The 22,471-nt window shown below is 45.3% G+C and overlaps 1 protein-coding gene across 1 annotated transcript; it reads right to left on the bottom strand.

The window, feature by feature from the left end:
* Window positions 1-508: 508 nt before the first annotated feature.
* PPP1R8 (protein phosphatase 1 regulatory subunit 8) lies at window positions 509-22,152 on the bottom strand. The gene is made up of 8 exons (XM_079325590.1): window positions 22,024-22,152; window positions 13,520-13,580; window positions 10,320-10,473; window positions 9,490-9,710; window positions 7,407-7,551; window positions 4,801-4,865; window positions 2,004-3,717; window positions 509-1,354 (listed from the first exon to the last, which is right to left on the bottom strand). The coding sequence occupies exons 1-7, from the start codon at window positions 22,077-22,079 to the stop codon at window positions 3,364-3,366; spliced, it is 1,056 nt and encodes a 351-aa protein (XP_079181716.1). The 5' UTR covers window positions 22,080-22,152; the 3' UTR covers window positions 509-1,354; window positions 2,004-3,363.
* Between the last annotated feature and the right edge of the window lie 319 nt (window positions 22,153-22,471).

Raw genomic sequence — 22,471 nt, 5'->3', positions numbered from 1 at the left:
AACTTATGCACGCCCTGAATAGTACTGAATTCAGCAAAGCTGGGGAGCTTCTCTCAACCCTACAGGTTACCTGTATCCATTTTGCTGTTTGGCACTGCAGCTGTCCCCAGAGAGCCCAGGGCAGTGCAGATCCAGAGACAGGGCATGGTGCTCTCAACCTGCCCGAGGCAGGTTTTTGCAGGAGCAGGCTGGGCAATGAGAGCAGCAGAGCTGGGCTCTGGAGTGCAGCTTACAAAGAGGATTATACCAGAAGCACAGAAAACTCCACCTGGAAAACAAAAGCAACCACTGTTCAAAATCCACTGCTAAGTGTCCTTGTGTACCAAAGTGCAGCATGAGGCTGCAGAGCAGGTGACAAGCAAAGCAGCTGGGGCAGCTTTAGGAGCTGCAGCCTGAGGCAGCCCAAGGACAAGGAGAAGAGCACTGTGCAGGATCCTCCCAGGAGCCACATCACCATGGGCATCTCAGCTGTACCAGTGCAGACTGCAACCAACACACTACACTCTCCAACCTGGCAAAATCTGCATTTAATTTACAACATAGTAAAGGTTACAGGTAAAAAGCTCAACAGAAGTGTGAAAAGGCCTATTACATATTACACAAGTGTACAAATGTCTGTACAAAGCCCCTCGATGTTCCTATCCCCTCGTGGCCAGCTGTGGCCCCTAAGCTCTGAAATAATAAGAGCTGGTTCAGAGTCTGAGAGGAGAAAAGCTTTAAAAAACAACGAGCAGTGAAGTTTCCCATGTCAAGAAAAATCTTGCAAAGAGCCACTTGCAAAAAAAATTCCCCAAAATCCCCAAACCCAACCCTCTTCCCCCCCAAAATAAAACAAAAATATCCCAAAACAAAAAGAAGGAAACCTGCTCAACTTCTGTTTGTCCTGACTAGTCTTACCCTAAAGAGTTGCCTTCAGAAGCAACTGGCTGGGAAATGAAAATCCTAGAAGCCAGACTAAAGACAGGAAGATTTTGAGTCTTTGTGGGAGCAGAACAAATGCCCAACAGTTGAATCATCAATGGCAACTTAAACACAGAGCAGCACAGCTGGATCATGGAGCAGGTGCTGAATCCACACAAGAATAGTCTGAGCTGGATGTGATGGTGTGGAGAGGGAACAGAGCAGTCTCTAGAGCTGTTGGGAGCTGGGCAGCTGCCTGCTGGCACCTCAGGGACATGATAGAAGCAATCACTACAGAGCAGAACTCACACAGATTCTGGGGCATCTCAAATGGGTCTGATGCATCCAACATCCCAGCTCAGTGAGCACAGACTGATCCAGCCCCATCCAACATCCCAGCTCAGTGAGCACAGACTGATCCAGCCCCATCCAACATCCCAGCTCAGTGAACAGACTGATCCAGCCCCATCCAACATCCCAGCTCAGTGAACAGACTGATCCAGCCCCATCCAACATCCCAGCTCAGTGAGCACAGACTGATCCAGCCCCATCCAACATCCCAGCTCAGTGAGCACAGACTGATCCAGCCCCATCCAACATCCCAGCTCAGTGAGCACAGACTGATCCAGCCCCATCCAACATCCCAGCTCAGTGAGCACAGACTGATCCAGCCCCATCCAACATCCCAGCTCACTGAACAGACTGATCCAGCCCCATCCAACATCCCAGCTCACTGAACAGACTGATCCAGCCCCATCCAACATCCCAGCTCACTGAACAGACTGATCCAGCCCCATCCAACATCCCAGCTCAGTGAGCACAGACTGATCCAGCCCCATCCAACATCCCAGCTCACTGAACAGACTGATCCAGCCCCATCCAACATCCCAGCTCACTGAACAGACTGATCCAGCCCCATCCAACACCCCAGCTCACTGAACAGACTGATCCAGCCCCATCCAACATCCCAGCTCACTGAACAGACTGATCCAGCCCCATCCAACATCCCAGCTCAGTGAACAGACTGATCCAGCCCCATCCAACATCCCAGCTCACTGAACAGACTGATCCAGCCCCATCCAACATCCCAGCTCAGTGAGCACAGACTGATCCAGCCCCATCCAACATCCCAGCTCACTGAACAGACTGATCCAGCCCCATCCAACATCCCAGCTCAGTGAGCACAGACTGATCCAGCCCCATCCACCATCCCAGCTCACTGAACACAGCCCCATCTCAGTAACTCAGCACTACCCCCAGTAGCTGCAATCCTGCACAAATGAACAGTCAGGTACCTGCTCTCATTCTGGATCATCTGGATCCCCCAAACAGCAAAGGAATGTGACTTGTAGCTGAACTGCATTAGAGTGTGTACAAAAATCCAGAGTGAACTGAAGAACAACAGAACTCTGGCCTTACCTTGTGTAAAGTACAGCCACAATATATCTGAGTATGTGAATCATTTTCAAACCTAAACCCAAGGAACTAAAGGGCTTGAGCAACAACCCAAGTCCACTGAGAATTCCTATTCTGGCTCTCAGAAACACTCAATTCTCACCTAGACTTCCAAGCAGCCAAAATACCTGTGTGTGGGGAACATGCCAGTCTTCCCAGCTTTTTGTCTTGTTGAATCTCATATACTCTAAACTTAAAAGTTCCATTTGCAAATAAAAATGAAACTATTTAAGTTACAGGGGCCAGCAAGTCTAAAAGGAATTGCACTGTGTTTGTTAGCTTCACCCTGAGCTCTGCAGGGGAGTCCCCATGGCACAGTGCACACAATGCCTGATCCTCTGCACACTGTATCCATCCCATACACTGCCTCCTGCAAAGCTCAGGAACCCCCTGCTGCTTATCCATCTCAACTCATGACTCATGGGATGAGCTAGTGTTTTATGTGGAAATTAAAACAAGCTGTAACCAAACTAAAAATAATAATAATAATAAAAAAAAGAATGCCCCCCATTGTTGGGGTTTTGAAAACATAAAAAATAAAAGCTGACCTACAGTCTGCAAGTTTTACAACTCCTTCCAATGAGATTCTGCAAGGCTTGGCCCCACAAACATTTCCTCTTGACAGAGCTGCCCTGCTGTGAGCACGTCCAGCAGGAACAGTGTCACCACAGCGAGCTCAGCACTGAAATACACGGACCTGCAGGGTCATGCCATAAGTGATAATTAAATTGTGTGACTGCCCCTTCGACTCGTGGATCCAAACTCAGCATAAAGACCTCTGGGACAGTGGTGGCTAAGAAAAGGCTGTAGGGGTTTTGGTTCAAAAGGAGATGGGAGCTGTATTTTTTTTTTAACAGACATATAAAAACATTTGAAGACAGATCTTTAAAGGATATTTCACTCCTCCAATCTTGATATTACATCTGTTAGGACACGGAAATTTTAAAAAGACGATACCGCACATGAAAAGTTTCTGGAGTTGGTGCCTCCTGCCCTGCCCCGCCCCGCTCAGATCAGCAGGGACGGGGTCGGTTTCTTGCCCGGCCAGGCCTCCTTGGCGTATTTCTTTTTCTTGGGCTCGTTCACAGCTTCGGGGTTGAAGACAGCGGGGTTTGGAGCTGGGTTCATGTTCACTGTGGAGGGCACAACTGGAGTCAAGTCCACGTCGGGGGCGAGGTTGGGGTAGGGCATGGGCAGCCCCCCGATGAGCGCGGTGCCGTGCACGCTGTGGGGCTGCGAGCCCGCCTCGTTGTGGGTGGGGGGCAGCCCCCCGTACAAGCCGCCGCTGTAGGGGAAGCTCTGCATGCGCCGCGACGCCGACTCGTCCGTGCTCAGCGAGCCCGCGTTCTCCAGGCGCTTCTTCTGCACACACAGGCACGGCAAGGGTTACTCACAGTGCAGGGAACCAGCAGCCCGTTTAACTGAGTCCTCACAGTCAACACCACTTCCCCCAAGAGGCACCTAAATCTATCACATACGATGTGCTAATAGACTGTGTCCTAGTCTTTGTCACACCTAAATCTAACACGAGGTGCTAACAGATCGTGTCCCCAGTCTTTGTCCTACAAGGTTTCCTCCAGGCTCCCTTGAAAACCACAACAATAAACTCTTAGAGGTGCACAATGCACAAAGCTGACACTCAGGTGTAACTGAGATGAAGTCTGAGCATCTCTTCACCTCCTGTACACTCCTGCCAGTCTCGAGCTCATCCTGAACAAAGTCCAAGTAGGTCACAGGATGTCCTGGGCTGGAAAGGACCCACAAGGCTCACTGAGTCCAACTCCTGGCTCAGCATGTGACAGCCCAAGTCCCACCCTGTGCCTGAGAACATTATAACACAAACCTTCCCTCCCCCACAGAAAGAAACTGCAATTGCTGGATCACTGGGTGATTTAGCTCCTGATCACTGGAATCTTCTCATGCAGTCTGGGTTGATGGAATACTATCCTTCTCCACATGATATTATTCAGTTTACACAGTGCCTTAGCTGCTCTGAAGTTCTGCAGATCTTTCTTCCTCCTTGCATATTCCAATTAAATAGAACACTGGCAACATGCTCATCTTGGAGCAAAACCTAAACTTGTACTACTAGTACACAAACTTATGAAATGTCAAACACAGTATTTAAATAAACAAACTCTCATTTTTCCCTTCTATTTTCCACATTTCCCAGTTTTATCTGATGTCTGGAACTAATGCACTGAATTTCTGGAAAGTGTTTCTTTTTAGGAGGACAAAAAAAATTGATCTCGTGTTATTAAAGAAAAAAGCTAAAGCTGGATTCAAAGGGAAATGGTCAAATTTGCTAAAAAAGACAACTGTGAAACACAGACATAACTTCTGCTTAACAATGAAACACTTTGCATGTGGGAGCACTTTGTTTCATAAATCATAAAGTGAGTTCATCAATGTAAATGTGCTAATGAGAGTCAGGAGTGACTGTACCTTAACAGGGACCACTGCTGTCTGCACCATGTTCCGGAAGCGCCCCACAGACGGGTCCACGTCCTCTGCAAAACAGCAACAGAGAACAAAGCAGGGATTTCAGTGAGCAAAGCAGGGATACCAGTGAGCAAAGCAGGGATACCAGTGAGCAAAGCAGGGATACCAGTGAGCAAAGCAGTGATTTCAGTGAGCAAAGCAGTGATTCCAGTGAGCAAAGCAGTGATTCCAGTGAGCAAAGCAGTGATTTCAGTGAGCAAAGCAGTGATTCCAGTGAGCAAAGCAGGGATACCAGTGAGCAAAGCAGGGATACCAGTGAGCAAAGCAGTGATTCCAGTGAGCAAAGCAGGGATTCCAGTGAGCAAAGCAGGGATACCAGTGAGCAAAGCAGGGATACCAGTGAGCAAAGCAGTGATTTCAGTGAGCAGTGATTCCAGTGGGCAAAGCAGTGATTTCCGTGAGCAAAGCAGTGATTTCAGTGAGCAAAGCAGGGATTCCAGTGAGCAAAGCAGTGATTTCAGTGAGCAAAGCAGGGATACCAGTGAGCAAAGCAGTGATTTCAGTGAGCAGTGATTCCAGTGAGCAAAGCAGGGATACCAGTGAGCAAAGCAGTGATTTCAGTGAGCAAAGCAGGGATTCCAGTGAGCAAAGCAGGGATTCCAGTGAGCAAAGCACTGATTCCAGTGAGCAAAGCAGGGATACCAGTGAGCAAAGCAGGGATACCAGTGAGCAAAGCAGGGATACCAGTGAGCAAAGCACTGATTCCAGTGAGCAAAGCACTGATTTCAGTGAGCAAAGCAGTGATTCCAGTGAGCAAAGCAGTGATTTCAGTGAGCAAAGCAGTGATTTCAGTGAGCAAAGCAGTGATTCCAGTGAGCAAAGCAGTGATTTCAGTGAGAAAAGCAGGGATTTCAGTGAGCAAAGCAGTGATTCCAGTGAGCAAAGCAGTGATTTCAGTGAGCAAAGCAGTGATTCCAGTGAGCAAAGCAGGGATACCAGTGAGCAAAGCAGGGATACCAGTGAGCAAAGCAGGGATTTCAGTGAGCAAAGCAGGGATACCAGTGAGCAAAGCACTGATTCCAGTGAGCAAAGCAGTGATTTCAGTGAGCAAAGCAGTGATTTCAGTGAGCAAAGCAGTGATTTCAGTGAGCAAAGCAGGGATACCAGTGAGCAAAGCAGTGATTTCAGTGAGCAAAGCAGTGATTTCAGTGAGCAAAGCAGTGATTCCAGTGAGCAAAGCAGTGATTTCAGTGAGCAAAGCAGTGATTTCAGTGAGCAAAGCAGGGATTTCAGTGAGCAAAGCAGTGATTTCAGTGAGCAAAGCAGTGATTCCAGTGAGCAAAGCAGTGATTTCAGTGAGCAAAGCAGGGATACCAGTGAGCAAAGCAGTGATTTCAGTGAGCAGTGATTTCAGTGAGCAAAGCAGTGATTCCAGTGAGCAAAGTAGTGAGGATTTCAGTGAGCAAAGCAGTGATTTCAGTGAGCAAAGCAGTGATGATTTCAGTGTGATGCTTTCAGTGAGCACAACCAGTGCTGCCTTCAATGAGCACATGGGAAAAACAGAACCTCTGTAGGGTAAAGGAATCTACACAAAAAACTGGAAGAGACCTTCTCCTCCCAAAGCCAGCACTCCAGCAGCTCCCACTAAGCTCAAGTGTGACCAAAAAAAAGGAGGAACAGTGGCTTTGTCTCCAGCTGGCTCATCAGGCATCCTGGCTTTCCCTCAGATGGAGAATGGGAGCAGCTGGATGAGTGGTTTGGGATCAGACAGGCTGGAGTTTGGGCTGAAGCTGCTGCTGACAAGGCATTGCTAACAACACAGCAGCCAGTCCCTAAAGTCCTTGAAGCAGGAGTCAGAAGACTCTAAAGGCCAGATTTTTTTTTTTTTTGTGATGAGTATGACTGGTGTTTGAATTAGGGTTTTCTGAGCACTGACTGCATCACATTATAAACCAAAATGGTCACTCTGGGTGCCAAAGGAACCACCTCCACACTGTATTTCAAAATACCTGCTCATTAATTAGCTGCTCTTATTAACAGGAATATTATTAATAAATTATGAATAAAGTATGATTGATAAAAATGCCATTAATACAGAACAGCTAAGGGAGAAAAAACAACTAGTATGGAATTGGATGCATCTTCAAATGCATCAGTTTGAATGAAGATTAGGGATGACTTGGTTCAGATGTGCACAAAAGTAGCAAAAACCCTCTGAGCTCGAGACATCCCAGGGGCAACAGGTAAAGAAAGAATTAAAGGACAGGTGAAAAGCAAACAACTTCTGTTCCCACTGAGATTCTAAAGAGGGCAAACAATGTAAGCCACCTTCCTCCTTCTGCACCCAGGACATTTCTCCAGTATCTGACAGAGTACTGAACAATGCAGCTGAGTCTGACATCCCCATCTGCTCAGAGCTTGCAGCTACTTTACAGGTAGAACAGAAGAAACTGAAAGAGGTCACAGACTTCAGTGAGATGTGGCAGCAGCTTCTATTGACTGCCAAATTTATTTTCTCCTTATCCATATGCAGCCATGAGGAATCCCCATGAGCACACTGGAAGGAGGCCCTGAAGGGCATCAGCTGAGGATTAAAGCCAACTCCTCACCTGGATTGATGATCTCATCATCGTCACTGAACGTCACTCGGGAGTTCTTCCGTTTCCGCTTTGGCCTCTGGATGTCCAAGTTCCCTTCCTCAATGGTCAGTGTGGAGATCCTTTTGTTGTGGGCTGTATTAAACTCTGTCAGATTCTAACAGCAAATTCAGAAATGAGAGAGTTTAAGCAACTAGTGCACAAAGTCAGATTTAATCACATGACTGTTGTTTAGTTTCAACTTCAGACCCCGAGGAACAAGCAGAGGTTCAGGGCTGCAATGAGCTGCCCTGAGAGGCTGCAGGGTCTCTGCACAGATATTCAGAGTGGAGCACAAATCTGGACAGCCTGTTCCAGATGGTTGAGCTGGCTGATGATTCTCAGAGGTCCCTTCCCATATCCAGAGCCTGGGAATGCCACAGACACTGCTCCTCCCCTTCATGAGCTAACTTAGGGAACAGGGAAGCAGTCACAGGTGACTGGCAATGGGAACAGAGTGGGAAACTGTCCTGACCTGGGGCAATGTTAGCTGGAGAGCACATCCCTGGCAAACCTTGGGGAGATGACCCCTTGCACAGCAAGATTACTAGATCCATGATTCTGGGAAGCAGCATGGTCACAGGATAATCACTGCAGATGAGATGGTTTGGACAGCAGAAGAAACCTCAGATTGTCTTCAAAGACAAGTTAAAAATCTGAACCCAGGGAGGTATTACCCAGGGAAGCTGTTTAGTCACCATTCCCACAGGTATTTAAAAGACATTTAGACACTGAAGGACATGATTTAGGGTCCTGTGTGACAGACTGAAATGTCAGTGGCATAAACAACTGGCCATTTGCAAACTCAGTGGGTGCTGTGCTGACATGCACCTAGAGCTGAAGGTTTTCTTCCCTCTGATGGGGCAGAACTGGCTCAACTGCACTGATGTGAGAGCCAGAGTCATGTACTGGGTCATGAACCATCAAAGCACCCCAAAGTGTCCCCAGAGTAATTTCTGGGCCTTTCACCAGAGGACTGCATGAGATCCAGAGTCTGACAACAGAGAGTATAAACCTTCCCCTGCCCAGGGGAGGTACCTGGGTGTTCCACCTAAAGCCACTAAACTCTGGTCTGAGGGCTTCTCTCACCCTCATGGATCAACACAGCAACCATCACTTCAGCCTATGGACATCAAGTCTTTTTGCTGGGTACATGGAGTGCTGAGATCTTTCTACTCATATTCTTTCATTCTTTTTGTTATATGTTTTTTAGAATGTTATTTTTTATACTTTTGTTTTTCTGTATTATTATAGATAATTATAACCAAAATGGTTACCTACCTCCTTTCCACTGCAATCTATTAATTCTAAAATAAACTCTCTCTCTATAAATATATAAACATTGGTCATTCAGCATTGTTTCACTCCAATCTGCCCCAAGGGATCTATTAAAAAAAGCTGAGTTAACCTTATTTTCAGGAGTGGGTCATAACAGCTTGGCAGTGTTAGATTTATGGACCTGATGATCTCAAAAGTCTTTTCCAGCCTAAATGATTCCATGAGTGTAAGGTTAAGTCTTTGGTGCTTTTAGGCATTAATTTTGTTGGGTTATTTTCTTAAATGAGTAAAGCAATTAATAGTTGCTATAAGTTGTTTATTGTAAAGGTGTATTAGTTTTTAAAAGCATAGTTACAGACATAAAATTTCATGTTAAGTTTTGGCATAGTTTTAAATAGAAATAGAAGCTTTTTTCTTAAGGCTTTAGGAAGTTGATGTTGCAGCAGCTTATTTTTTTTTTTTTTTGGGTGCCAATGATGGCAGTGAGAGAGTAAAGTGATGGTAAATAGTAGTGGTAAAAAGTCAATGGCAAAAAGCACTGCCTTTCTTCAACGCATGTTTTTATATAGAATTGTTTTAACAAACTTGGACCACTACTCTTTAACATATTAGAATTTTAGTTTTTTAACACACTAGGTTACATATAAACTTTGTATATGATTTCTTTTGTTAAACAATATTCTTCCCATAGCTCTATTCTGCTTAAAACCATGTTGTTTAAACTTTCCCTAGAACTTGTACAGGCAAAGCAGGGAATGCAGTGCTCCATGATACTCACATCCAGCTCTGTCTCCTCCTCTGGCAGCCCCAGCAGCCCCTTGAGCTCCTCATCCTCCCCTCCCATCTTCTCGTCGCCCTTGGCGGCCGAGGGCAGGGCCTGGGGTTTCTCCCGCAGGGTGTAGGCGCGCGTGGAGGCGCCGAACGACACCGTGGAGTCAATGGGGATCTGCTGCGGCTTGTGCGCCTCCAGACGGATGTGACCCAGGAAAGTGCCATGTGCTGAGGGCAGCAAGATGCAAAACGGGCTGGTGAGCTTGGGAATCGTGGGATTGCTGTTCAAGCTTGAGAATCTCAGAAATTGGAACAATTGTTCTGAGGTATAAGGAGCTGAGGTACTGCTGAAAGCACACCTGTCTCACCAACTGAGTAACACACACCACAAGTCCTCAAAGCATCACTGGAAGTAAATTATACCTGGAAATAAATTACACTGGAAAGAAATAAAACCACCTTTTACTTTCTGTATTACTGCAGATCCCAATGTACCAAGTGTGGACAGTACAAAAACCCACCTGACAGGTTCCAGACCTTGGGAAATCACCCTCAGAAGACAAGGCCTCACTAAAATTGTGACAGGAAGGCCAAGTCACTCTCCTCCTTTCCTCTGCCCTCTTACAAGTTAGAAATGTTTGAAACACCCAGTAAGGCAGCTGTAGGCTGACTGGAGCAAACACTCCTTTGCTCTAACCCTTGTCTTTCCCTATGATGCAAATTCCAATTATATCCATTTGCCTAGAGTGCAGACAACAATGGAAAAGGAAAAAGATTGAAGAATCTTTAAGCACTGAAGCACAGCTCTTCTGTCTGGTTAAATGCCACACTACTTACTGCTGTTCAGATCTATGAGGAAAACCCTCTTGAGATGTTTGTGATAGACCAAGGCAGCATGGACCCGAGAGCAAGACTGGTGGTCAATGGTAAAATCACACAGATCAGGATTTCTCCCAAAGAGATAGTATTTCTTCTCATCAATGATGAGTTTCTGAGGTAGAATATCAAACAGAGAAGCACATTAGACTCCTAGAATCTTTTGGATCTTCCTGAAAAAAATTCAAGAACGTGAATAAATAGAGCAAATTCAAAACAAAGCATCAACAGCTCACCAGTATTTCAGTTCAGTTGGGCACTGTTAAATACATAAACTCAAATCTGCTCTTTATATAATCAGAACAGCTGAATATGGGAGAGTCTCAGTTATTCCATTCTTTACCAGCCAACACTGGACACTCTGGGAAGGACAGTCACTCTTCAAAGCATGAGACTGGATTTCTATCCCCTATTCTGCAGTTCCTTACTCATTCAGTTTAGCATTCTGACTCTTCCCACGCTCAACACCTTTGCACTAGTGAATTCTATGACTCCATTCTGTAAAAAACAGATGAGAATCAACTTTTCCTTTTATTGCAGATTTGAAAGTAAGTCCTATATAAACACAGCTTTGGTATCAAGTGGAAGCTGATTTATTTCTCCACAAACACTGATCAGCTCTGCAAGCAGTTACCTCACAATTTCAACTACCACAAAAACTGATCAAACCATTTCTCATTCTTGCCCACAACTGAAACCAAAAGCATCCTGTAATTTTTCATTTGCACCTGTTACACACAAACAATACTGCCCTGACTGGGCAGCACTTCCAAGAGATTTTGTAAAGACACAAATTCATGGAAGTACTGCAACAAATCATCAACAGAAAAGATAATTTTATTGCCTTGAATTCAAGATAACATTTCCAAAATGTTCTGTGCCTCTGAGCTATAACCCAGTGTCTTCCTTCACACACTGAGCTTAAACACTGCATGGCTTGTTTTGCTGTTGCACTTTGCAGACCCAGCAATCACAGGGTGACCCTCAGGCCTCTGCAGGAGGCTGGGGCACTGATGGCTAGGTTAGTATCAAGTGCTCAGTAAATCCTTGTCAGAGGATTTAACAACAGTTACTGCTGGCTACCAGAGAATACTAAACTGTAAAACTCTGCCACCTGTAGTGAACAGGAAACACAAGGATCACACCCAAGTGCTGTTTGCCCCTGCATTATGGGATCTTGTAAGTCTCTAAATTAGTGGAGCTTGTTGGCAATGGTTCCTATGAGCAGCAAGTTTTTCTCCAAACAGAGAAGAGGAGGAGGTGAGAATATGTGAGGAAAAACAACATGGAGGCACCCAGGTCAGTGGGGAAGGAGGGGGAGGAGGTGCTCCAGGTGCCAGAGCTGAGATTCCTCTGCAGGCTATGGGGAGGACAATGGTGACACAAAGTGTCCTCCTGCAGTGCATGAAATCACAGGGGATGCAGAGACCCACTCACAGCCCATGGGAAAAGTGCTCATGGTGGAGCAGGGGGATGCCAGGGAAAGCTGTGATCAGTGGAGACCCAAGCAGAGAGAGGATCCTTGCATCCAAACCAGAGCAGCCCAGCCTTGAAAGGCTGCAGCCCATGGATGAGTGACCCACACCACCACAGCTCTGGGAACACTGTTTGCTGTGGGAGGGACCCCATGGCACAGACAAGGCTCCTCTCCCTGAGTCAACAGAAAAAGCTTTTGAGTGATGAACTGACCAAAACCCCCATGCCCTGTCTTCCTGTGCTGTTGGTAGGAAAGAGGGAGGGGTTAGGGGGGAAAAAAGGTGTTTTAAAGGCCTGTTTTACTTCTTGTTATCCTCCAACTCTGTTAATAATAAATTTACTTTATACCTTTAAATTTAAACCTGTTTTGCCCTGTGTTTTTTTCTCCCAATCCTTATCTCAACTCATGAGCCCCTCATTAATTTTCCCCCTTCCTCTGCCCAGCTGCAGCAGGAGAGGATAAATGAATGATTTTTTGTGGGTGCCTGGTGTCTGGCCAGTGTCACACCACTACACCCAGAAACATTTCTGTTTCAGTCAGCTTCAAGTGAGGAGTCTCTCCACAGCTGAAATACATTCACTGGTTTGGGTTCTTTCTGCCTGAAACACTTAGAAAATTAGGATTTTAGTTACCTTGCTGAAAATAATTAAAAGTTAGAAGGGAGTAGTTACTTGAAACTGAAATAATTGATTGTCTGTCATTTCATGTTTGCTCAGCTGCACTTACAATGGGAAAGGATGAAACCAGTGAGCAGAACCAAAGGAACATGGACAATGCAACCAGAAACCCATTCCTTGGAAAACTGGACTGTCCCCAGAAATCATTTGTATTGTCAGTGATAAAAAGTCAAGAGTTTAGGGTGAGGAAGACTCACCTTACTTCCTCCTTTTAAGACCCCTCCCCATGAAAACAACCCCAAACTTAAATTAAGAAGTCAATCAATGCTTAATAGCCATTCAAGCTAATTACCACAGGAAGTGGGGGTGGGAGGGGCTGTTATGATGAATATGGATTTGTTTGAATCCTTTGTCAATAAACAGATTCTGTGATCACCTGTGATTTTCAGTGTGTATTAGGGGATTACCACACAATAAACACACACTTTCTAACTTTAAATTGTTAGAGAGTCTATTGTCCCTCACAGTTGAGTATTAGACCAATACTCTTATTTTGGTAAATCAATGGTAAAGAGACTTTTCTTTATTTATTACTTTCAGTGTGATATAAGACAATGTGAAATAGAGAATGAGGTGGTGCTGTAATAAAAATAACTTGCTGTATCTGTGCTGATCACAACACTGTTCACAGATCCTGAATGTGGGAGGAAAAATCAAATCAGATTGCATTTCATACTGTAGGACAGAGCAGCACTCTTGTGAAATACAGCATGCCTGGTTAATCTGTAATGCAAAATAAAAAAATAAACTGACCAGACATGCTTCTCAAAGAAGCAGTACAAAGGGAAGAGGTTTAACTGGTGGAAGCCCTGCACAAGGCTGCCTTGCAGAGGCAAGGGAAAAGTCACTTCATTCCTTGTTTCAGAGCAAAACAAAGTGATCTGAAGATAATGAATACATGAGAGAAATGAAATACTTATGAATAAGTGTGGGAAATGATGGGGAATGTTCTGCTGCTGGTGCCTATGCACATGATACACCAAAGCCATCAAATCCTACTCCCATACCTCAATGAGTTTGTCTCCTTTCACTACATCCAGGTGTAAGCCAGGTGGGGGTTTCCCTGCCCTGGAAAATAAAGAAAAATATAGCATCAAAACATTTAATAAAAATTTTATTAGTATTAGAGCTGCTTGAGCTGCAGATCAAACCTACACAAATGTAAGCAGAAGTATTTTGGGGAAAATATGACAATCCCATAATTTTCTTTTCCTCCCTGCAGATTCCTTCTGACAACACATAAGCCAAGATTTTTTTTTTTTATGGTAAGAGTGAAGGTAACTGGACATGAAGCATCTCAAGCTTTACCTCTCCAGGTGAAAACCATGTGATTTACACAATAAACAGAATAAATCCTGAGAGCACATGGTATGAGGCAGGAAGAGACCAACAACTGGAGATGGGACAGGATGGGACTGTTTGCTGAAGAGATCTTTTCTCATGTCATCTTAAAATAGCACATCTCTACTCCTGGCTGCTGAGAGGAACAGAAACTTCTACCTTTCCTCTCTAAGCTGGTGATGGCAAAAATCTCCAAGCAGACACCTGTAATACTACAGAAGAGCCAGTTCCTCCCCACTCACCTGTGCTCACACTTGTGCCAGCACAGGTGCCACAGAGCAGGCTGCAGCACTGGGGACATTGCACACAAAGAGCACACAGCTCCCCAGCCCTGCTGCTCCTGCTCCCCTCCCCTGGGGCACAGTCACCTGCCAGCAGTGTAACTCCCACCTGGGCAAAGGGAGCAGGGACTCAGCAGCTCACAGCAAGACAAGGGCTGAACTGCCAGCCTGGGCATTCCTGATGCTCAAAGCCAGGACACTGCTGTGGTACCAACACCCTGCCCTGCAGCACACAGGATCCTTCAGCTCTCAGCACAAAGCATCTTTCCCTGCTCAGATATCTCAGAATCTGCATCTCCAGATGCACAGATAACATCTCAGCTGCTTGTCTCCAAGGCTGGACCAGCTCTCCAGGCAGCAGCAGTGACCCAGTTCTCAGCTGCACCATGCCCTGCTGAGGAACCCTGCAGAGATCACATTCCCATTCTGCTCAGTGCCTGCAGTGACAATGGGCAGTGATGCTCTCAGGGTGCCTGAAGAAACAAAGTCACTGGTAGCTGAAGTTGAAGGAGTTAACCAGAGATGTTCACATTTCTGGGGTGTGCCTTACATTTACTGGTTTCTTCTGTGTTGCAAGGTCAGCTCTTCTCAATAATTTCATGTAAGAACACAGCCCCCACTAATTTCCACTTTATTTCTTTCCCAAGCTTTTTTTTTTTCTTGTTTCCAACCCATTACACCAGCCTGTCCAGATCTCTCTGGCCCTTCCTGAATTGACCACTTGGGACTTTCATAAATTTTCTTGTCAGCTCTTCTCAAAGACTGTGGATACACCACCCTAACAAGAATATGGTTAATTCTGTTAGTGTTTTGGATGAACAAACAGCAGCAAAAGCAGAGGCTGCTAAGCTCCAGCACAATGTTCTGCAGTGGGGGATTCACCACTGCAATGGGATGATGGTGATGTGGGGGACAGAGCATCAAGCAGAAATGTTCCCAAGGTGGGACACAGTCTGTGTGATGAGCTGCAGTCCCTGCAGCCAGGCAGGGAAGTTCCTCCTCTCAAGCTACAGCCAGGGCACAGCTGAGCCCTGCAGGTCCCAGGGCTCAGTTTTCACTGAAACAGCTTCCTCTTATGGATTCCTGCCCACTCAGTATTCCCTCTTTCTGCCTCTGGGCACTGGAAAACTTGTTTTCTCCCTTTCCTCCGACATTGTCAAGTTCTGGTTACTCTGCACCACAACTTTTGGTAATTTTCACACACCAGCTCTACTCTGATCAAACAACAGCTGCTTCACCAACCATTTTTTTTTCTTTCCAAATAGGCAAACCTTACAACAAATTAATTCTACAAGTCTGCTCCTGACTCAGTCTGGCCTCTGCTTTTCCTCTCAGTGATCTCTTCCTGCACATTCAATGCTCAGACTGTCCTAACACATTTTAGCAAATTCCTCCCTGCACCTGTCAGGTCACAGGAGAGCCCCCAAGAGCTCCAGCACAGTTGAATTCTTGATGGTCATATTTTGCTGTATATCAGCTCTGCTTTTTCACTGCCCCCTCTACTTTTAGTTTCACCCTTGCTCATATTTTTACTCTGCCTTTACCCTCAATTTTATTTTCAACAGATAAACCAAGCCCAGCAGCATTACAAGGCAGTGCCTTCAGCTATGAATGAGTGCTTGAAAAATCTACCAATTCTCTGGTTTCTTTTGGACTGAGAATCCTTTGTATGCAGAATTTCCCCCATCAACCTATTCCTGTAAAACACTGAAGGCAGTAAATACTGATTATGATACCATGAAAAAGAATTCACAGAAGTAATTTCTGACAGAAAATTCCCTTGGAACATTTTAAGTCAATGTCACAGTTGAGGCTGCCCAAGTTAGACACTTGAAAAGCCTTTTAATTAAAAAAGTACAATGATTTTTCAGTTTTATATTCTAAACTAATTAATTCCAGAGTCACCAAAGGCCAGAAGTAATGCCTGGATTTGGAAGTATCAGTCACCCTTCATGTGCTCTGCCCCATCACCTCATGGATCAAGGAGTAAAACATGAAAGGGAATCTCCTGCAAAAATCTCCTAGAAGAAAGTTTGTTAGAAAACTGGCCTTATGCTGTTAGGTAGAACAGTATTTTCCCATCTTATGTCCAGTGTTAAAAAAGTCCTTTTCCACTAATGTACTAAAATATCCACTAAACTAATTTTCCTACACTGTTCAGAAGGATGAAGAATTACTTGAGGTCAGCAGATTGTGCACACAGAGCCCTCAGCACTGCCCCAAGGCCAACACTCTCCTATCACAATTGGCCCCAGAACAAGGGCTGGTGTTTGAAAATGAGAAACAAGCAGCTTCTTCTGTGCTTTCCAGATGGAGCATCACAGTCCTGAGAGCCTCCCCAGGGCAGCATCCTGCAGGTGACCTGAAAACAACACCTGCAAATGCACTGACTGTCATGGGCAACTAGCTGAGTGAGTGTGACTGACACACAGGATGCTCTGATTGCCTCCTGAACCCTCCAAAGCTCCCAGGGGGGATGTGAAATCTTCCAGAGAATTAACAGAGCTGATGGCAAAGAGAGCATCTCCAGTATCATTAACAAAGTTCTTTGGATCACAGAGAAGATGGGAGGATACCCACACTACAGCTTTTCTTCTCTAACAGTGAGCCCAAGGAACTCAAAAAGTCAAAGTAAAGAAATGATAAAAGAGGTGACAAACTGCAAACCCCAGGCAGCCTCAAGCAGGCACTCTAAGAGAACTCAAACACCAGTTTTAACAGTTCAGTAATCTATTGCTTAAACCACTGTCAGACAGAACTGCAGATACCAAGTGATGCTGTTAATTTTATAAAGTGTTTTTCAGGAGTGATGTGGAAATGTCATACAGCAAAGTCAGGGGGCTCAGAAGCATTCTTCTTGTTAAACTTCCAATTGTACTCAACACAGCTCAAAAAGCTGTGCTTCAGACTGGATCATTACAGACCTTTACTGAATGAAGAAATTGTTTTCTGGAGGATTTCTGACCAGAAACGTGCCTGCTGTGACTGAACAAAGCATTCCACTTGGATTGCAGCATGTGCCCAACTTCACCTTGGCACTGTGCACCTTTTCTTGTTGCAATGCAGTTCCACACAGAAATAGATGATATTGGCTTGTTTTGGTTCCCTTGGTTACTTACTCAGGAACAAAGTCTCCATGGAATACAGAGGAATTTGGAAATTGTATAAAAATTTAATTTTTTGAGAACAAGGACATAAATATTCTATTAGAGAGAATTTCAGGTTTTATGACATCAAAAATTCATTCAAATGACACTGAATTAAATAAGAAAACTAGTATTAAGCAGTGAGCAACAATGGAACCATTGTTTCATAAGATTATTCCTACATTTTCAGAGTGAGAACAGATATATGGAAGTGTAATTAACTTGTAGAAATCAGAGGAAGACAGGACTGTAGCATTTATGTCTACCAGGAAGACATTCCTATTCTGACACCTTGATTTCCATATAATTTTTCAGCACATCCTTTAATTTCCATTCTGATTTTGCTTGTTCTTTCCTTTCAGGTATAAAAAATATTCCCTTTTTAAAGTAAAGGTAAGCTTCATCAAGTACAAGTAACTATTTATTTTCATGAACACCTTTTACAACAGCACTGACACTTCTCTGATGATGATCAATGCCCCAGATCATTACCTAGCAGGTAGTTTAGTGGTGTTTTCACTGGTTTTTGAACAGTTGTGTGTTGCTGGTGACTGATGGTCACCCTGTGTTCAGACTGTATTTGTAAATCTATTGTTCTATTTCTGAAGATAAACCTGCATCCTTTTACTTCTGAATAGTTACTTTAAGTTCTTGTTCTTAGTCCCCATTTTTCCCCATACACTTCTGCATTTTATCTTGTTTTGACTGTCAGGATATTCATATTATACCAAAAGGACTGGATAATTCTCTGGTCTCTATGATCACACTTTATGTCACTAGCAAGTACTGTGGTCACTTTTGTTGAGGTAATTAATAAAAAATCCCAACACCAACAGGGTCACATCACAGATTCTATTCAACTGCCTTTACCTCCCCTAAGTCAATTCCTTACAAATGCATGGCTCTTGTGTGAATCCTCTAATGCTTGCTAAAATGATCATTTCCTGTGCATGCTGTGAGAAAGAGACTTGAAGAGAGATGGTCCATCTGACAGCCTTTGGCAGACACAGCATCTCTGTTCTGCTGCCTTGCATAATTAGTCCCTTTCCTTCATGGCCAGGCAGCTGGACATGATGAGGTTTAGGATTTCCCACAGGAAATCCACACATGGATTTGCTGGCCTGAGAGAAGACATCAGCTGCTTACAGTGATCAACAGTTCAAGATTTACATAGGATACCTCCAAACAAAACCAGATTTTTAAAAGATTTAAATATCTACAAGCAAAGAAATATTTCTTCTGTAGTAGAAACAGAAAATTGTGTTTCTTTGCTTTCTTCACTTCATGTTCCACAGGCCAGGCCATGTCTTTGTAACAAAGAGAAACCATTTAGGAAAAGAAGGACAAGGCCATTAACACTTTGGAATGTGCCAAGTAAGAGAAATGAAGTTTTACAAGTCAGGATCTCCTCCACAGTGCAGATTCAATGCTGACATGCCAACAGAGTTACAATATCCATATCCAGCTGAAACTCAGCAGCCTGGCTGAAGTAAGTCACTACAAGAAATTTTGGGTTGCTGCTATTAAGGACATAGACAGGACAGCCATAATTCTATTGTGTTAGTTTAAAATTAGGTCAATTATTTGGGTTTCCAAATGTGGACTCAGAAGCTAAATTTAGCCACTTCCTAAAAATCTTGGCCTCTGTGATTAGTGCACACACCTTCATGTCCAACTTCAAGGGCAGGGTGGAATTTGCAGAACTCTGGAACTCACATTTTCCATAAATCTGTGTAAAAGCACTGCCAGGAATTGCCAGTTCTTGGTCAAAGAAACTAAAGACAAACAACTGCTGCTTTCAAATGAACTATTTCTAATGTATGTCCATTCCAGGACAAACCTGACATCCCCACTCCTGGTGTGTCAAAGAGGGTAAAGGGTCACAATTCCAAATACAACCCACAATTCAAAATACACAATACAACCACAATTCCAAATACACACCAGGACAAAAGGACAGGCAGGTGATATCCATTAAACATCTGATGGTCACTTCAAAACTGCACACCAGATAATCTAAACCTCAGAAAAGTCACTTTTACTACCTAAAGCCAGCTCAGAAGGTTTGCAAAAGTCTTAATTAAGATGTGTAATGGTTATCTAGAGACATTTTCTGATCTCATGGAAGGCTAAATTTTAATCTACAGGAAGTTTTGGTGCCCTCTTTATGCCAACTGTAAATGCACAGCCCAAATCTTGGCTCACATGCACAGAGGGGTTACAGGACATGCAGAAACGTTGTGGCATCAGCAAGTACTGTTCAGGTGGCAACTACTGTTATTCATCTGTCTCAGCTTTGGCTGCACAAGAAAAGAAAGAATAAATATTGTATGAATTATGAAAAAGTAACCTATAACAGCATAAAAACCTAAATCAAAGCCACAACTGAAACTGGATGAAAACTGGGAATTTCAGTGCAGAAGTTTTTTCTGGAAATGGGGTACTCAGATATTATCCAAGTTATGCAAATCAGGTACAGTGAAAGAGGCAGAGCTCAAAAGCATAACCAACAACTAAAAGGCAAAGAAAAAAGCTACTCTTTTTTATTATGTCTAAGATGTACTTCTCATATGATTGGTGTTCACAGGCCCCAACCAGCTTTCCTTAGAAGCAGGAAAATAAATAGGTAAAGACTGTGATTTTGATTTTAATAGAAGACTGAAGATAATTCACAGAAGAATCTGCTTCTGACTGTGAAGACTTTCTGCAACTCCAAGCTTTTGGTTGCCCAAAGCTCTTGGAATGAAGCCCTACAGTGCTGCCTGTACAGGAGGAGACTTTTAGGTGCTTGTGTAAGACCAGGCTTCCTGCAGGGAACCTTTCCACCCTCTTAAGTCAGAGCTTTGAATAACACCAGTATTGGTCCAAGCTGCTCCTGCAAAGCACCTTCACCCTGGAGAATCCTACCTGGGAAAGGCCCAGCACTGATTCCACATCATAGCTGTGCTCTCTTTGCTTGACACTGGATACATTTTAAATACTTTAAAATCATGAGCTGGAATCTGTACATGTCAGCAAAAGGCATCCAGAGCTTTAGCATGAAATATACTCTACTTGTTTTGCAGCACAGAAAAATAACTATCAATAAATAAATCCACCTGGTAGGAGAGCTCCTTGCTTCCTCAGGATGAGCCCATGGTTATCACCAGTCAGCATCACCCAACACTTCCCATTTTGGGTTCACTGTTCACCAGAACACAAACACTGGGACTGGAAGCTCTGCTGGCTTCCTGCTAGTTCACTTTTTAATTTTTACTCTTATGAAACAGCTTTTGGGTTTCAAAAGAAGCATTAAGGAAAACCACAAAGATTTCACTGGTGTTGGATGCCATCTCTGCACAGGCCAGCTGGACAAGATGAAATTGTCTCAGGCACTCCTTTACTTCACAGGTACAAACACAAAATTAGCCAGCTTGGTCCCTAAAACCATTACAATGTGCAAACACATAACAGAGTCCAAGAGAAAATAAAAAGTTCCCTTACAGTGTATAAGGAGAGAGTCCAGACAGGAACTTTGCTGTATCTAAGAACTACTTTAGAATATGACTGGAAAAGGACATTCAGGTTGCAGTAAGAGAGCTACAAAAAATCAAACATGTCCTCCTCACCCCTGGGCTTGGATCACCTCCCAGATCCCACCTCATTTCTCATCCAGCACAACAGACTGTGCTTCAGAACCAACCCAGGGCAGGAACACAGGGAAATTCTCTGTCAGAGCCTGCCCTGCTGCAGCTAAAGACACAAACCAGGTACCTGAAGAGGCCCTCACAGTTACAGGTGTTACAGTTCTCTCCTCCAGAGGGGATTTCTGTAGGAATTCTTCTGCAATAGCATGCAGGCCCCTGAGGCTGAGCATTTCACAAGCTGTGCTTCCCCAGCTCCTCCATCTACAGCTTTCAAAGGCACAAGTCATTCCAACTTACCAGGAATATAATGCATATTGTGATCATTCTTGTATAAAACCACTAGGGGAAAAACAAAAGGATGATACTTCAAATTTCAAGCTGAATATCCAGAATAATTTTAGCTTTATCTTGTCTATTGTGTCATAATCTGATAGAATACCATCCTGTCTTGTGTAGACGTTTATTATTGTGTATGTTCAGCACAAACAAAACCCTAAAATACGTGAGGAATTCTCTTTCACGAGAGGGTTAAACGGCTTTACCAACAAAAGCAGGCACTTAAAACCAGGTTTAAACTAAAGCACATCCATGGACTGAGGGGTGGGCAGAGCTGGGTGAGCAGGGCCGGGGCACAGAGCTCACTGTCAGCGCACTGATGTGACACAGCGGCACCATCGCACCTCGGGCACCCCAAGAAGGCAGAGCCAGGCGCTGCTGCGATGCACCAAAGCTGCACAAATGCCCGGGGCAGCCTGAGGCAAAGCTGCGCTGGGCACGAGGGCGAGGCGGGGATCCCGAGCCAGCCCCGGCAGCTCGCGATGCTCTTCTGCCACATTTCACTCACTTCTTAACTCAAGCTAATAAAAACCGCAGGCTAGCGCCAAGCTGACCGGATACATCCGCACAGCACGATATTTAATTGCTATACACCACGGATTCTGTCAGAGCTCATGGGAAAAGCCCCGGCACCCAGCGAGGCCCGGGGCCCCCGCGGCGCTGTGGATGGCGGTACCGCAGGGCCGCGCCCCGCCCGGACCCGCCGGCTCGGCCGCAGCTCCGCGGCCCCGGGGAGCGCAGCCCCGCGCCCCTCATCCCCCCTGAGGCGCCCGGCGCTCACCAGCTCGGGCACTCGAACAGGGACCCGCCGCCCGCCGGAGCCGCGCTCGCCGCCATCTTGGCTCTGCCCCATTCAGCCGGCGCGCGGCACCATGGGAGGCGCGGATCGGCGCGCGGCGCTCCCGGCGTGCCCCGCGCCACCACGGTGGGGATGGGCGGGGCCTGGGGAAGCCCCGCCCCAATGGCTGACCCCGCCCCGCCCCGCCCTGGCAGCGCCGGTACCCGGGACAGCGCTGGAATCAACCGGGGACAGCGCCGGTACCGACCCGGGACAGCACTGGTACCGACCGGGTGCAGCGCCGGTACCGACCCGGGACAGCACTGGTACCGACCGGGACAGCGCCGGTACCGGGAACAGCACCGGTACCAATCCTGGAACATGGGGACAGCCCCGGTACCAACCCTGGAACACGGGCACAGTCCCGGTACCAGCCCCGGGACGCGGGCAC

This window comes from Erithacus rubecula, assembly GCF_903797595.1.
Source record: "Erithacus rubecula genome assembly, chromosome: 23".
Taxonomy (NCBI): Eukaryota; Metazoa; Chordata; class Aves; order Passeriformes; family Muscicapidae; genus Erithacus; species Erithacus rubecula.
The sequence above is the reverse complement of the archived record's forward strand: the minus strand, read 5'-3'. Positions and strand labels throughout refer to the sequence as shown.

What these genes read in the sequence shown, in the direction of transcription:
- PPP1R8 (XM_079325590.1), bottom strand. Translation starts at nt 22,079, where the DNA reads ATGGCGGCGAGCGCGGCTCCGGCGGGCGGCGGGTCCCTGTTCGAGTGC. An exon ending in CCTCATAGATCTGAACAGCA is followed by an intron (nt 9,711 to 10,319) that starts GTAAGTAGTGTG and finishes TGCTGCCCTCAG; the next exon opens with CACATGGCACTTTCCTGGGT. An exon ending in AGGAGGAGACAGAGCTGGAT is followed by an intron (nt 7,552 to 9,489) that starts GTGAGTATCATG and finishes ATTTGCTGTTAG; the next exon opens with AATCTGACAGAGTTTAATAC.